Here is a 15,402-nt window from a genome sequence, read left to right as displayed (position 1 = left end):
CCTTTATGCTTGAATCTTAATATTAAGAAGCTTAATAGAATGGAATATTATTGCATAAAACTATGCCCTCTTTGTAAGATAAAGTAATAAACCAGCCATACAAAATGGGACAGTGAAGAACTTTTTATTTCCCAACTTGTCCTTAGGTGGAAGGAGAGAGAAATAAAATCTTGCCCTGAGAAATGAACTTCAAGCAGGTCTGTTGACTGAATTAAAGTCAACATTATAGTCCAAAAATAAATAAATGAATGAATCAAAGACTTTCAAGTGGTCTCAGGTTGGTAATGTCCCTAAATTCCAAGCAGAAACAATGCAAGTTCTCTTTTGAAGAATAAGACCAATCCTGGACAACAGTTATTCAAGATGCAATCCCATTTTTCATCTTTAAAAAATAAAAAACATGCATCTTAGAAATAATGGAAAACAGTTAATCTTAAAAATCAGTCTTAAATCTGGTAGTATTTCAGAATTACCTGGAAACTTAAAAATACATATCACCAGTCTGCATAACCAGGGATTTTCAAAGAGCTAAGTACTTTAGGTAGGCAAGTAGAACCCTAGAATCTCTATTTTAACTGGCTACTCAATAATTTAAAAAAAAATCTGACAAGATACCAAGACACCAGCATCTGTATGCACAATCAGCTGAACACTCCTATTACTGACAATGAAGAACAGTAGGATTTTAATCAAGAGCATAATTTGCTCAGACTGACAATTTAGGAAGACCACCCTGGCATAGGCAGACTTTGTGAAGAGAATAAAGAAGGGAGAAAAAGAATAGCAAATCTTACAGTTAGGAGGTTGGTGAAATGGCTTTAAAGCTAGAGATAGTGATCATTTTAGGAAAATGGAATATTAAGTAGGCAGAATTAGATAGAATTTTATAAAAACTAGATGAAGGTACATATAGAATGTAATACTGAAAATTTTCAGAAAATTCAGCTCTAACCCTTGTGAATTATGGCCAAGGGGACTTTAAAAATAAATCTCATTTGGGTATGGTAACCCACCACCTTTTAACTGTAAGTGTAAGTTCAATATAGAACCCTATATTGCATAAACATCAAATGTTCCAAATGCTACTAAAACTCACAATGATCTCCAAGTTCAAATGTAAGTAGAAGGACTTTAATGTCTAATGCTTAACATTTCTATGAATAAGTGTTTATAACCGGAAAAATTAAAATCTCTGGGCAAAAGACTTTAACTAATTGTTAAATTTAAATTACAAATAAAAAACAATAAATTAACAAACTTACGCTGAATATGAATGAACTGTTTGGGCTGTTTAAACTCTCCTTTGTACAAGCGATTGTAATAGTTGACGTTGCTTTCTGCCTCAGGAACGGGAATGACCATGCTCTCTTTTTTTTCTCTAAACACTTGCTGTGCTGAAATAGCTCGCTGTAAATGATGTTCCTGGAAAATGTAAAGTAGGCAATGTAAGTTGCTTTGATAATATTAATTCAAATTTCAAAACTTCTATTTAAAAGTTGTTTAATAACTGCAAGCATCAATTATAAATATTTCTTTCATTCAATTATAAACAGTTTCTTTACTGCAGACCTATAGAAAACACTGCCATCACTTCCCCTTAATACCTGTGGCTTATACTGGTACCATAAACCTTAGACTATTACCATTTTAAAAAGAATTTTTCTAAAATTAAATACATGCATACTTACAAATGGGAGTTTAAATTTTCAGTTATCAGAAGATAGATACTTGTTTGCTAAATTAACTAAGGTGCATGTCACTACTGACAGAATAAGGAAAAATATGTGAGTCACACTAAATGATTCTATTACAGATTCTAAGTATCTTCTACACTACTACTACTGTAGTAGCACAAAATTTGTAATAATTCAAAGAAAGATAAAGTTTTGCATGTTCAATAAATAGTATTGCCATCGTAAAGCAGAAAATATTTTTTAACTAAAAGTTCCTATAAAATACATGTAGGTTCTAATCGCTTTTCATCACTTGCACAACTTACTCCAGTAGTCTCCTAAATGCTTTCACTACTTCCTCCCTTGCCCCAATGGCTTATTCCCCATAAAGCAGTTTTACCTTTTAAAAGGTAAATCAAATCAGGTCATGTCATTCCCCAAGAAGCCCCACCATATTCAGTGTAAAGGTGAAAAGCTACTCAATGACCTATAAGAATCTCTCTATCTGGCATTTCCTCCCTCTTCTCCCATCCTTTTAATCTAGTCATACTGCTTCTCCTTGCAAATATCCAAATATCCAAATAGGCAACTTTGGAAATTCCTTAAAGTCTCATCTATCAGAGATGTCATGTCTTTCAGGACTTCCTTATCCAGCACTCCTTTCCTGCTTTATTTTTTTCCATGCCAATTTAGCTATATCTGACATGCTCAAGATCTCATTTATTGTCCAGTCCCTCCTCCCAAAAATAAAGTAATTTCCAAGAAGTCCATGATTTTTGCTTATTTTGTTTACTTTCATATGACAGTTACAACACATAAAACCTGCTCAATACATATTAAATGGACAAATAAATAAAATGAAATCTTTACTGGATTCCTACTATGTATCAGTCTACGCAAAGCACTTTAAAACATAAACTAAGGAATAAAGATGTTTAGTAACTTGTTCAAGGTAACATAACCCTACGTGACAAAACATTGATATAAACCCGGGTGATCCATACGCAAAGTAAAATTATTGATTCTATCCTATTGTATTGATAAAAATTTTGAAGAAATTAAGAAAACTTCATTCAAGACTTTTGGCTATGTAAAAAGTTATTATTCAAAAAGCATTAGTGCAATGATCCAAAAAGTTTTCATGTAGCAAGATATAAATAAAATTATATAGAATGGCCGTTATATGCAAAAAGCTTCACACAGATTAGATTAAAAGAAGTACATTAAAAGGAAGGTAGGATGATGGTATGAAGGTAGAAAGATAGGTATCAATAATAATGACATAAAAATTATGTTAATTTCATAATCTTCTGACATTTGTCATTAATAAAGTGAGCAAGAAACAAAGGATACAAAAACAAAAGAGAAAGAACAGGAATGAGTAAATGAGGAAACAAACTTATTATGGTATGAACAAGTAAACAGTAAGCTAGGACAGCTACCAAGTTTCTTACAAGCAGTTAAGTTTCATCAGATCTGGTCAAGTCATATCGGCTTACCCCAAATAATCACCTATACTATATTATAATCAACATCTCTTTGGCATTTTGTCAGACTAATTTAAATCTAGAAAAACATGCACATTCAAGAAGAGTATTGTGAAATTTAAACAGAAAAACATAAGTCCTGGAATAGCTAAGTCAACTTTTAAAGGGAAACATAAAATGTGCAAGAGTTGGAAGACTGTCCTCTCATAAATTATAAAATATACATAAAGGCATAGTAATAAAAAAAAGTATACCAAAAGAATAAATAGCTTACATTTATATATACAATGTATATATGTAGCAATAAAATGCATCAAAAAGTTTAATAGACGTATTTAACTACATAACAATTACTGCTATCTAATAGGCACTTTATTAATTCCACTTTGGGGAATAGGTAGCATTATTTCTATTATGTAGAATAGGAAATGAGGAACAGAGTGGTTAGGAGACTTGCCCAAGATCACTGGGTTAATAAGTAGCAAAGTCAGAGTTGATGTTCTTAATAACCACTAATTATGCAGCCTCTCATATAAATCAATGTAATAAGAAAGCTCCAAGACAGATCAGACTCATGTATAAAGAGAAGGTTGGGATAAAACCACACCACATAACTAAAGGGCAACAGCCAAACTGTTTAAGATACAAATACCAAAGGAAATACCTACACAAACTATGTATCTAAGTGTGTAAGGTAAAATCATGAACCTAACAAAAAAGGAAAATTTGTTACTGCTACAGGAGCAGAAAAGAAATTCTTTGAGTTTCATAAGCAAAACAATAGGGCAACAAATCTCATGAAATGTATTACATCAAAATTTAAAATTTCTATTAAGCAAAGGACACAATGGATGTAGTTCATAAACTTCTGACAAAATGACAGAAGTTATTTTCAATGTCTAAAACCTGTAAGTAGTTAATAACTAGATTGTGGGGCTGGGGTTGTAGCTCAGTGTTCCCTGGCACGTGGGAGGCATTGGGTTCAATCCTCAGCACAACACAAAAATAAATAAATAAAGATACTATGTCCATCTACAACTAAAAATAAATAAATAACTACAATGTGTAAGAAACTCCTGAAAATCCACAAGAAAAGGACAACAGTCCCAAAAGAAAAATGGATAAAGTATATAAACGGGCAATTTACATGTAAGAAAACCCCAAAGGCTAGCAAAGCATCAAAGAGATGCTCAAATTCATTTGTAATCAGAGAAATGCAAATTAAACAGATAAGGTAAAACTATCAGCAAGACAAAAATTACGATAATGCCAAGTGTTAGCAAGTGTGTGAAAACACAAATTCCTGCAGATCTGCTAACATTCTAGAAAGTAATGGCAATACATGGTCAAATTAAATCTGCCTTCTCTGTGCACTTCCTGTCTTGAACATATAACCCCAAGAAAATATCACACAGGTTTACAAATGGATCTATACACTAAAACAGTATCTATTGTAGAAGGCAATTTGGGGCAATGTGGGAATCTATGGCTATGAGAACAAAAAAAATAAAATGTGGGAAATGCTCACTATGAATACTATATAGCAGTTGGTACCAACAGTGCATATGTACATTTAATATGGTAGATCTTTTAAAAAGTTGAGTGAAAATTCTTAATAGAACGAGTTATAACGTGGTTTATATAAATGCACATAATATAACATTAAATTTGCCAGAAGACACACATTAAACATTAGAAGGAGGGTTGGGGGGAAAGAATGAAAAAGGGAAAGAGAGGTAGAACAGAATAAGTAAGTTAAATCAAAGAGGGGCCTTGGAATTTCCTTTAAAATTCAGGCTGTGTGTGATTAGTGTCAAAGAGGAAAACAGATTGGCCATGTGTTAGCGGATTCATTATACTGTTTTTCTTTTTTCTGCTTTTATTTATTTGACAATTTCCATAATAAAAATTAAAATACAGGGGCTGGGGTTGTGGCTCAGTGGTACAGCACTCGCCTTGCATGTGTGAGGCCCTGGGTTCAATCCTCAGCAGCACATAAAGATAAATAAATAAAGGTATTGTGTCCATTTACAACTAAAAAATATTTTTAAAAATTAAAATACAGAGTAAGAGAAGAGAAGGAGAGGAAGAGAGAGGCCCTAAAGACTAATGATGATGCACCATAATCTAAGGCATATGAATAATTTAAATTTCAGCAACTGAGTTTCCTCTTTAAACAACAAAAGCATTGTTATATGATAACACTATGTACAACAGAATTTACAAAACACATTTAGCTTTAAAAACTGAACACAGATTGTTTACTCATGCACTCAAAGCATTCTAATAATCACAAATTAATAAATAAGTGAAAAGAGGCAATAAATACTATTAGTTAATTTATATACAGAATGAAATAAATGTAGCCCTCAAAAGATTTGTAATCTCCATACTTCCTTAAAAAATCAATTCTCTACTTACAGATCAAATACACCAAACCCACTTCATATGGCTACTTTAACATTCTGAAACATTCTTCTAAAATCTACTGTAATTATACCTAAACAGTGGTTTTCATAGAGATATTATACATTCTCTATATCATTAAAAGGAGCCCCCACAATCTAAATAATTCATGACTTCAGTCATATATAAAAGGTACCAAAATCTAAGAAAAAAACTTTTTTAAATAAATGTATTTTTTAAATGAGGTATACATGACAGCAGAATGCATATTGATTCATTGTACACAACTGCCCCCAAATCCCCTCACCTCCCCTTTGCCTCCATTTTCCCCATGCCCTGCCCCCCACTGTGGATCAGTATCCACTTATCAGAGAGGACATTCTCAGCCTTTGGTTTTTGGGATTGGCTTAGTTCGCTTAGCATGATATTCTCCAACTCCATTCATTTACCTGCAAATGCCATAATTTTATTCTCTTTTAATGCTGAGTAAAATTATTCCATCATGTATATACATCACAGTTTCTTTATCCATTCATCTATTGAAGGGCATCTAGGTTGTTTCCACAGTTTAGCTATTGTGAAAAGAGCTGCTATACAGCTCTTAGGCTATGTTACTATAGTACGCTGATTTTAGGTCCTTTGGGTATAGACCAAGGAGTGGGATAGATGGGTCATTCCAAGTATTATAAGCAATCTCCATATTGCTTTCCAAACTGGTTGTGCCAATTTGCAGTCCCACCAGCAATGTATGAGTGTGTCTTTTCCACCACATCCTTGCCAACTCTAATTGTTGTTTGTATTTTTGATAACTGCCATTCTGACTGGTGTGAGATGAAATCTTAAGAGTACTTTTGATTTGCATTTCTCTAATTGCTAGAGATGTTGAACATTTTTTCAGATATTTGTTGATCAATTAAATATCTTCTTCTGAAAAATGTCTGTTCAGCTCCTTTTACCCCATTTATTGAGTTTTTTTGGTGTTACATTTTTTAAATTAATTTATTCTAATTTGTTATATATGAAAGTAAAATGCATTTCAATTCATATTACATATACAGAGCACAATTTTTCATGTGTCTGTAACTCTACACAAAGTAGAGTTACACCATTCATTTCTTCATACATGTACTTAGGGTAATGATGTCCATCTCATTCCACCATCTTTACTACCCCCATATCTCCTACCTGCCCTTCCCTCTCCTTTGCCCCATCTAAATTTCTTCCATTCTTCCCATGCTCCCTCTGCTCCCCATTATGGATCAGCATCCTAATATTAAAAAAAAAAAAATTCAGCATTTAGTTTTTGGGGATTGGGTTACTTCACTTAGCATAATATTCTCCAGCTCCATCCATTTACCTGCAATGATTTTATTCTCTTTTAATACTGAGTAATATTCCATTGTGTGTATACACCACATTATTTTTATCCATTCATCTACTGAAAGGTGGGTTCCACAATTTAGCTATTGTGAATTGTGCTGCTATACACAACGATGTGACTGTGTCCCTGTAGTATATGCTGATTTTAAAGTCCTCTGGGTATAAATCGAGGAGTGGGATAGCTGGGTCAAATGGTGGTTCTATTCCAAGTTTTCCAAGGAATCTCCATACTGCTTTCCATATAAACTGCACCAATTTGCAGTCCTACAACCAATGTATGAGTGTGCCTTTTTCCCCACATCCTTGCCAACACTTGTTGTTTGTATTCTTGATAACTGCCATTCTGACTGGTGTGAGATGAAATCTTAAAGAGTAGTTTTGATTTGCATTTCTCTAATTGCTAGAGAGGTTGAACATTTTTTCATGTATTTGCTGACTGACTGTATATCATATTCTGCAAAATATCTGTTCAGTTCCTTGGCCCATTTATTGATTGGATCATTTTTTTTGATGTTAAGATTTTTGAGTTCTTTATACATCCTAGAGATTAGTGCTCTTTCTGATGTGCATGTGATAAAAATTTGCTCCCATTCTGTAAACTCTCTAGTCACCTCACTGATTGTTTCTTTTGCTGAGAAGATTTTTAATTTGAATCCATCCCATTTGTTTTTTATTTTATTTCTTGAACTAAGGGAGTCTTAATAAGGAAGTCGGGGGCCTAATCTGACATGATGGAGGTTTGGGCCTACTTTTTCTTCTATTAGGCACAGAGTCTCAGGTTTAATTCCTAGGTCCTTGATCCACTTTGAGTTGAGTTTTGTGCATGTGAAAGATAGGGGTTTAATTTCATTTTGTTGCATATGGATTTCCAGTTTTCCCAGCACCATTTGTTGAAAAGGCTCTCTTCTTCAATATATGTTTTTGATGCCTTTATCTAATATGAGATAACTTTAACTATATGGGTTTGTCTCTGTGTCTTCTATTCTGTACCACTGGCCTAGAGGTCTATTTTGGTGCCAATACCACGCTGTTTTTGTTACTATTGCTATGTAGTATGTTTGAGGTCTGATATAGTGATGCCTCCTGCTTCCTTCTTCTTGCTAAGAACTGTTTTGGCTATTCTGGGTCTCTTAATTTTCTATATGAAAAGATTGCTTTTTCTATTTCTATAAGTATGAAAAAGATATTTTTTGTTTTCTTTTGGAGACAAACTAGGTTCTATGTCTACCCTGGTAGAAATGAACAGGGCTAAAATTTGAATCCCAGCTTGTCTGGCTCTCCTACATCAATTTTTTAGCTTTCAGATTTATCCAATGAGTTAGGCTGCATACAAAGTCATTATTTAAGAATTTACATGCAAAATTCCTCATTAAATATAGCTGATAGCTATTCCATCTCCCAAAAGAAGCAAACTTATTACTAAAGAACTGAAAAACTTATAAAACCACAATGACAAAGCAAATGAGATGGGCCAGCACAAGAAAGTACAGCAAACATCAGAGAAATTAAAATCAAGAGTGTGCTGATTTGGAGGCTACAAGCAGATTCAAATCTTTGCAGAAAAGCATAAAATTAAGAACTGAGTCCACTTATCCAGAGGTTGAGGCAGGAACTCACAAGTTTGAGGCCAGCCTGAGCAACTTATTCAGACCCCTTCTCAAAATAAATTAAAAAGATGCTGGGGATGTAGCTCAGTAGTAGAGTGCTTGCCTAGCATCTGTGAGGCCCTAGGTTAAATTTCCCAGTACAGTCATCCCCAATAAACCTAATTCACATAAATCCAGAGGCAATGGGGATTTTGAAAGACTAGTTAGAAAGAGCTAGAATGAACAAAGGCCTTCCTTTAACTTGTCCTCAAAAGAAAGTCATTCTACACAGACAGAAGAGGGCACCACTAACTTAAGGATATTGGGAACCACCCCAAATCTACAAAAATGAAAAGAAAATTTAACTAAATCTAATTATTTAAAGAAGACAACAATTAGCTCCATCTCTATTGATAAATTCTCAGTCTGAGGGAGGGGGGTGAAGAGAAAAAAAAGGAAACTTTAAGAAAAATGCTCCAAATTTAAATACAATCACATACCACATAAAGATATTTTGGTCTCAACAATGGACTGCATATATGACATATAAGATTTTATCACCTAATAACATTATAGTTTTCATCTTGGTTTGTGAGAGTACACTCTACGATGTTCACATACAAAGTCTCTAAACAATGCACTTCTCAAAACATCTTCCTAGGATTAAACAGTGCATGTGAAGAAGCATGTGGGATATGAAAAAATCACCTTGAATCAGAAATTTAAAAATAAGATCAGAGAAGGAAGCAAAGAATAAAAACAAATGTGAAGAGTTGACTTTGAACTCAATAAAGAAAAGATTATCTCACATTAAGGCTAAAATTATTAGAAGCCAAATGAAATGTATCCTTAAAAACAAAACAAACATAAAACCCACATGTATTCTGCATAAGACTAGTCAAATATCAAGTGGCTGAAAATAAGGTAAAGACAGAAGTAAAACAGGGTAAGAAAGATGGTAGGGAGAATGTAAATCAAGCAAGGAAGGAATGACATTCACATAATTGGCATCCTTGAAGAACAAAGAAATGCAAGAGAACTAGGATTTAGAATTACATTCAAAGAAAAGACAACTATGAACTTACCAAGCAAAAAGGACACAAAGAAGTAATATGGACAAATAATATGTCCCAGACCTTGTTTTCCCACACACATACTGACTTCGTGACATATAGTTCAAAAAACCTTAACCCCAAAACCAGCTTAGAATTTGTAGTCCCCTAGGCAAGCTCAAAGTCAAGAATAGCTATATTGAAATGGTTTCTTCAAGAAAGCCATTTCAGTCATGATTGTCCTTCCCTCAATTTAGCACAGATGAGTGTGAATTAGGAGAAAAAGGCCAGCTAATAGCTTCTCTCTTGAGAAAGGTACAGAACACATGTCCCAACATTCTCACTTAACTGCCTGAGGGACTGATATACTTTAGATGTCTAGGAGTCACAGAAAACAAGAGAGCTCAGTAGCTTCTTGCAGCATCAGAGAACCTGTGCCACTAAAGAAGCCAGCACAACTTAGTGCAATCAGGAGGAAGAACTCAGTTCAAAACTTCTCCCTCAAAAGAGTTCAGCAGCTTATTATGACAGAGAATCAGGAGTAGTGCAGTGAGACACCAGAGTGCAAAAGATTATAAGCAACTTGAAAAGAAAACAGCAAACCTCTCTAATTGAGAAATTATACACACAAGCCAAAGATGCATCTCCAGATAAGATCTGAGAGGCTCTCAGAATCCCTAGCTGGGCTGATTTGTCAAGGTTTTGGCCTCATACAATATCAGTTTTTAAAGACTAGGAGAGGTAGCTGTTTTTTCAATGTACAAATCACAGCAAAAAAGAAAATTTTTTTTAAAAAAGCCTAAATAGTAACTTATGAATTACAAGAATTCAAAGTAATTGTTTTGAACAATTTATTACAAGAGAACACCAACACAAGTAAATGAAATCAGTAAAGTGACTCATGTACAAAATGACAGTATCAACAGAGATAAAAATTGTTTTTTTAAAAAGAATCCAATTGAACTTCTGCAGCCAAAGGGAAAAAAAATAATAATTGAATTGGAAACTTCACCAGAAGTGTTCAACAGAAGACTTGATCAAACCTAACCAAAAAAAAAGAATCAGTGGTCACATGGAATTATTGAGTAAGAGGAAGAAAAACAAAAAAAGAATAAAGAAAAGTAAGCCTAAGGGAATTGTGGAAACCTATTAAGTAGACCAATACACAGGTAATGGGAGTTTATGGAGGAGGAGGGAGAGGGAAAGGAGCCAAGAGCTTATTTGAAGACATAATGGTCAAAAAACTTCCCAAATCTAATAAAGGAAATGAACATACAAATTAAAGAAGTTCAAAGTACCACAATTAGGACAGCCCAAAGACATCCATACTGAGATACATTGTAATCGAACTATCAAAAGTCAGAGAGAAGGGTTGGAGTTAGGGCTCAGTGGCAGATCACTTGCCTCACATGTGTGAGGCTCTGGGTTTGATTCTCAGCACCACATATAAATAAATGAATAAAATAAGATCCAACAACTAAAAAACAAATTTTCTTGAAGAGAAAATCCTGAGAGGGGAAAAAAAAATACTTATGGGATCTCCAATAAGATTAACAGGGAAAGTCTGGAACCTATAATCCTAGTGACTTGGGAGGATGAGACAGGAGGAGGGAAAGCTCAAAGCCAGCCTCACCAACTTAGTGAGGCCCTAAGCAACTTGGCAAAACCCTATCTCAAAATGAAAAACAAAACAAAAAAAAAGGCTGAAAATGTGGCTCTGTGGTAAAGCGCTTCTGTGTTAAATCTTTAGTATCTCCCACCAAAAAAAAAAAAAAAAAAACCAGTGAATATTTCAGCAAAACTATCATACACCAAAAGACAGATAATATATACAAAGCACTGACAGAAAAAAATGCCAAACTAGAATAAAATATCCAGTAAAATATCCTTCCAAATGAATAAATAAAGACCTTCTTTGATAAAGAGTTCATCACTAATATAGCTATTTACCAAACTGCTAAAGGAGTACTTCAAGTTGAAAAAAAACAAAAAGCATACAAAAGTGTGAAACTCTCTGATACACAGAATCCTATAATATTGTAATGGTGGCATGTACATCACTTTTAATTTTGTTATGCAATTTAAAAGACAAAAGCATAAAATGTAACTATAATTATAAAACTATGTTAATGCATACAGATTTTTTTTAAAAAAGAAGCAATTTGTGCATCCGAAACATAAAATAATAGTAGGGGGAAGTGTTACATAGTTTTTCTATATGACTAAAAGCAAATTATCCGTTTTCAGACTATTACAACTCTAAGAGATGTAATCCCCATAGTATTCAAAAACAAAAATATCTCAAAGATACAGAAAAGAAAATTCAAAATGAATGAAAATGTCACTACAAAAAAAATCAACAAAAACACAAAAAGGAGGCAGAGGAACAAAACAACAAAACATATAGAAAAATAACAAAATGACAATACTAAATCTTTCCCTATCAGTAGTTACTTCCAATGTACACGTAGTAAACTTCCTAATCAAAAGACAGAGAGGATGAATTGATTAAAAAAATTCCAATTATATACTGTCTATAAGAAATTCATTTTAGACATAAGGACACACAAAAGAGGCAGTAAAAAGGATGTAAAGAGTAATTCCATGCAAATGATAACCAAAAGAAAACAGGGAAGGTGAAACTTTTATCAGACAAAATAGACTTTCGTCAAAAGAGTAAAGAAAGACATTACAAATTAATTCACCATCAGAATGACAATTATAAATATGTTAGCACAATAGTACACAATTTTATGAACAAATATGGAGAAAACTGAAGAGGAAGCATACTTAAACAACAGAAGTAAAAGATCTCAACACCCCAGGTTACATAATGACCAACCAGATGGAACATCACTAAGTAGACTTGAAGAACACTACAGACTAATTGGACCTGAGACACATACAGAACTCTTCAGCCAACAACAGAATAATATTTTCTTCCCAACTATATATGGAACATTCTCCAGATCACATTATTACATCACAAGAAAAGTCAAAAAACAAATTTAAGACGACCAAAGTCATAGTACATATCTTCAATGAATAATGGAATAAAACTAGAAATCAATAAGAAAACTGGAAAATTCACAAATATGTGAAACTGGAAAATTCACAAATATGTGAAAAGTAAACAACATACTCTTGAACAACCAATGGGTTAAAGAAGAAATAGCAAGAAAAACTGTAAAATATCCTGAGACAAATGAAAATGAAAACAAAACACATAAAAATTTATGAATGTAAGAAATATAGTATGAAGAGGAAACTTTATAGTGCTACATAGCTATATAAAAAGGGAATCTCAAATCATCAACCTAACTATGACATGTCAAGGAGCTAGAAAAACTCTGAAGCAAACCCAAAGATAGAACACCAAAAGTTGTGTTATGTTTGAAGATCAATGAAACTGACATAACTCTAGCAAGATTGATTTTTAAAAAATAGATTAAAAAGAAGAGACATTATCACTGATGGTGTTAAACCACGACGCAAAGAAAAGACCACCAACTCCAATTTTAAATCAAATTAAAGTAAGCTTGTAATTCCAACTAGGCAGGACTGTCTCTCCCAAAACCCGTTGGTTAGAGGACAGTGCTCCAGTTCTCTAGGAGTGCAGATTTATAGCATAAAAAGTTGCAAAAGGGGGGCATCTTGAGAACTTACAGATAACAGAATTTTGACAAGCATAATACAAAGGCAGATAGGTAGTAGGTTAATGGTCTAAATGGTTCAGCACTTAGGGAGTAAATTTAGATCCCAACATCAGAATTTGTGAGGCGCCATTAGGGTTTCAGAGAGGGTTGTTATCTGGCCAGGGAAAATCAAGCATGGGTGAGTTCAAGGCACCGGCAGGCATTCGAAGCAAGTTTAGAAATTGCAGTAATTTATAGTAAAACAGAAATTAATTTTTCATGACTTTGTGATGAGATGGCTCCCAATTTGAAGATGGAATTAGGCTGGGTTCATCAATGTCATGATATAAAAAGGATAAAAGACTACCAACAAATTAAGATACATTAGAAGAAATGAGCAAGTTTCAAGAAACAATCTGCCAAAACTGAATCATGAAGAAATAAAAAATACAAACAAAATTTTAACTAGTCAGAAAGTCACACCAATAATCAAAAATTGCCAATAAAGTAAGTTCAGGACCAGATGACTTCAATAGAAAATTATACCCAACAACATTGAAAAAAAATAAATATTCATCCTTCTGAATTCTTGCAAAAAATTGAAAGAATACTTCCAACCTTATTATTTGAGGCCAATCTTACACCAAAACCAGAAAGAGATACTACAAGAAAACTATAGACCAATGTCCCTGGTAAATAGTGATACAAAGTCTCAAGAAAATACCCAAAACTAAATTCAACAACATACTAAAAAGATGTAAGGTTGATTCAACATATGAAAATCAATCACTGTAATATACCAGAATGAAGAACAAAAATCATAACTATTTCAATTGATGGAGATAAAGCAACTGACAAAAGTTTACATTCCAGCATTGTTCATTAATAGCCCAGAAGTGGAAGCACCCCAAAAGTCCACAGACCCTAGAATAGATTTTTTTTTTTTTTTTTAGTTTTTAATACTTGCAGACAGACAGCATGTCTATATTTTCTTTATGTGGTGCTGAGGATAGAACCCAGTGCCTCAAACAAGCTAGTCAAATGCTCTCCCACTGAGCTACAGGCCCAGCCTCCAGAATTGATTTTTTAAATGTGGTATTTACATACAATGGAATATTATTCAGCCCTAAAATGCAGGATTTCTGTTATATACTATAAAGAGAGTGAATCTTCAGGGCATTATGTAACTGAAATAAGTCATCCACAAAACATATGTATTGCATGATTCCATTTCTGAGGCAATCAAAGGGAACATAAAGGAACATAAAGTAGAATGGTGGTTGCTAGGAGCTGGAGGTGGTATATAACATGTGATTACTATTCAGTGGGTACAAAGTTTCAGGTTGTTGTTGTTTGGGGGTTGGTTTTTTGTTTTGTTTTGTGGGGTTTTTTTTGTTTTGGTTTTGGTACCAGGGATTAAACTCAGAGGCACTCAATCACTGAGCCACATCCTCAGTCCTATTTTGTATTTTATTTAGAGACAGGGTCTCACTGAGTTGCTTATAGCATCTCGCCATTGCTGAGGCTGGTTTTGAACTTGGTGATCCTCCTGTCTCAGCTTCCCAAACTGCTGGGATTACAGGTGTGTGCCACCACGCCCCACTGAGTTTTAGTTTTAAAAGATGAAAAAGTCCTAGGCATGTTTGTCTAACAATGTAATATAGTTAATATTTCTGAACTATATACGTTAAAAGGTGAGGTTTTCAAGATGGCAGAATAAGGAGGTTGTACAATGTTCCTGGCTGCTTCGTGAAGTGAAACCAAGAAAACTGACAGGCAAGGTGAGTGAACAACAACAACAACAACAACAAAAAAAAAAAAAAAGCAGGGGGACTTTACTGGAATTTAAAACTGGTCATTCAAAGCAGATCAGTCCTCAGGAGTTTGGATATAATAAAATAAGGAAGAAATCCCCAAAGGCACAGCCATTGCCACAGCCGGGCTGGAAGCTCCAGCCAGAGAGATCCCTCCATGAGCATAGTGGAGGGATAAGGAAATTAAAGGAACCCATGTTTTGGGGATGTCCAAGGTGTGTCTGGGTATGGAGCATTTAGAGATCAAGCACAATGGCGGTAAACCTGAAAGATGAGCTGCACAGTATCCATGTGTGGGAAAAGAAACCACCATCTCTATAGGCAGCGTGGTAGAGGACTAAGGAAGAAATTATTTTGCAGCTGCTTGGG

General features: G+C 34.0%; 1 protein-coding gene across 3 annotated transcripts in view; it reads right to left on the bottom strand.

The window, feature by feature from the left end:
• The window catches only part of Epc2 (enhancer of polycomb homolog 2), an 88,942-nt gene extending 87,487 nt beyond the window's left edge, over positions 1-1,455 (bottom strand). Inside the window, exon 1 of one of the 3 annotated variants that reach the window (XM_048812242.1) lies at positions 1,263-1,455. In XM_048812242.1, the coding sequence (XP_048668199.1) occupies positions 1,263-1,362 (100 nt within the window). In that variant the 5' untranslated portion in view covers positions 1,363-1,455. The remainder of the gene's footprint in view (positions 1-1,262) is intronic. The other 2 variants (XM_015479160.2, XM_048812241.1) reach the window with 2 other exon arrangements.
• Between the last annotated feature and the right edge of the window lie 13,947 nt (positions 1,456-15,402).

This window comes from Marmota marmota, unplaced genomic scaffold (assembly GCF_001458135.2).
Source record: "Marmota marmota marmota unplaced genomic scaffold, marMar, whole genome shotgun sequence".
In the NCBI taxonomy this organism is placed as follows: Eukaryota; Metazoa; Chordata; class Mammalia; order Rodentia; family Sciuridae; genus Marmota; species Marmota marmota.
This window is presented reverse-complemented; position numbering and strand designations above follow the sequence as displayed.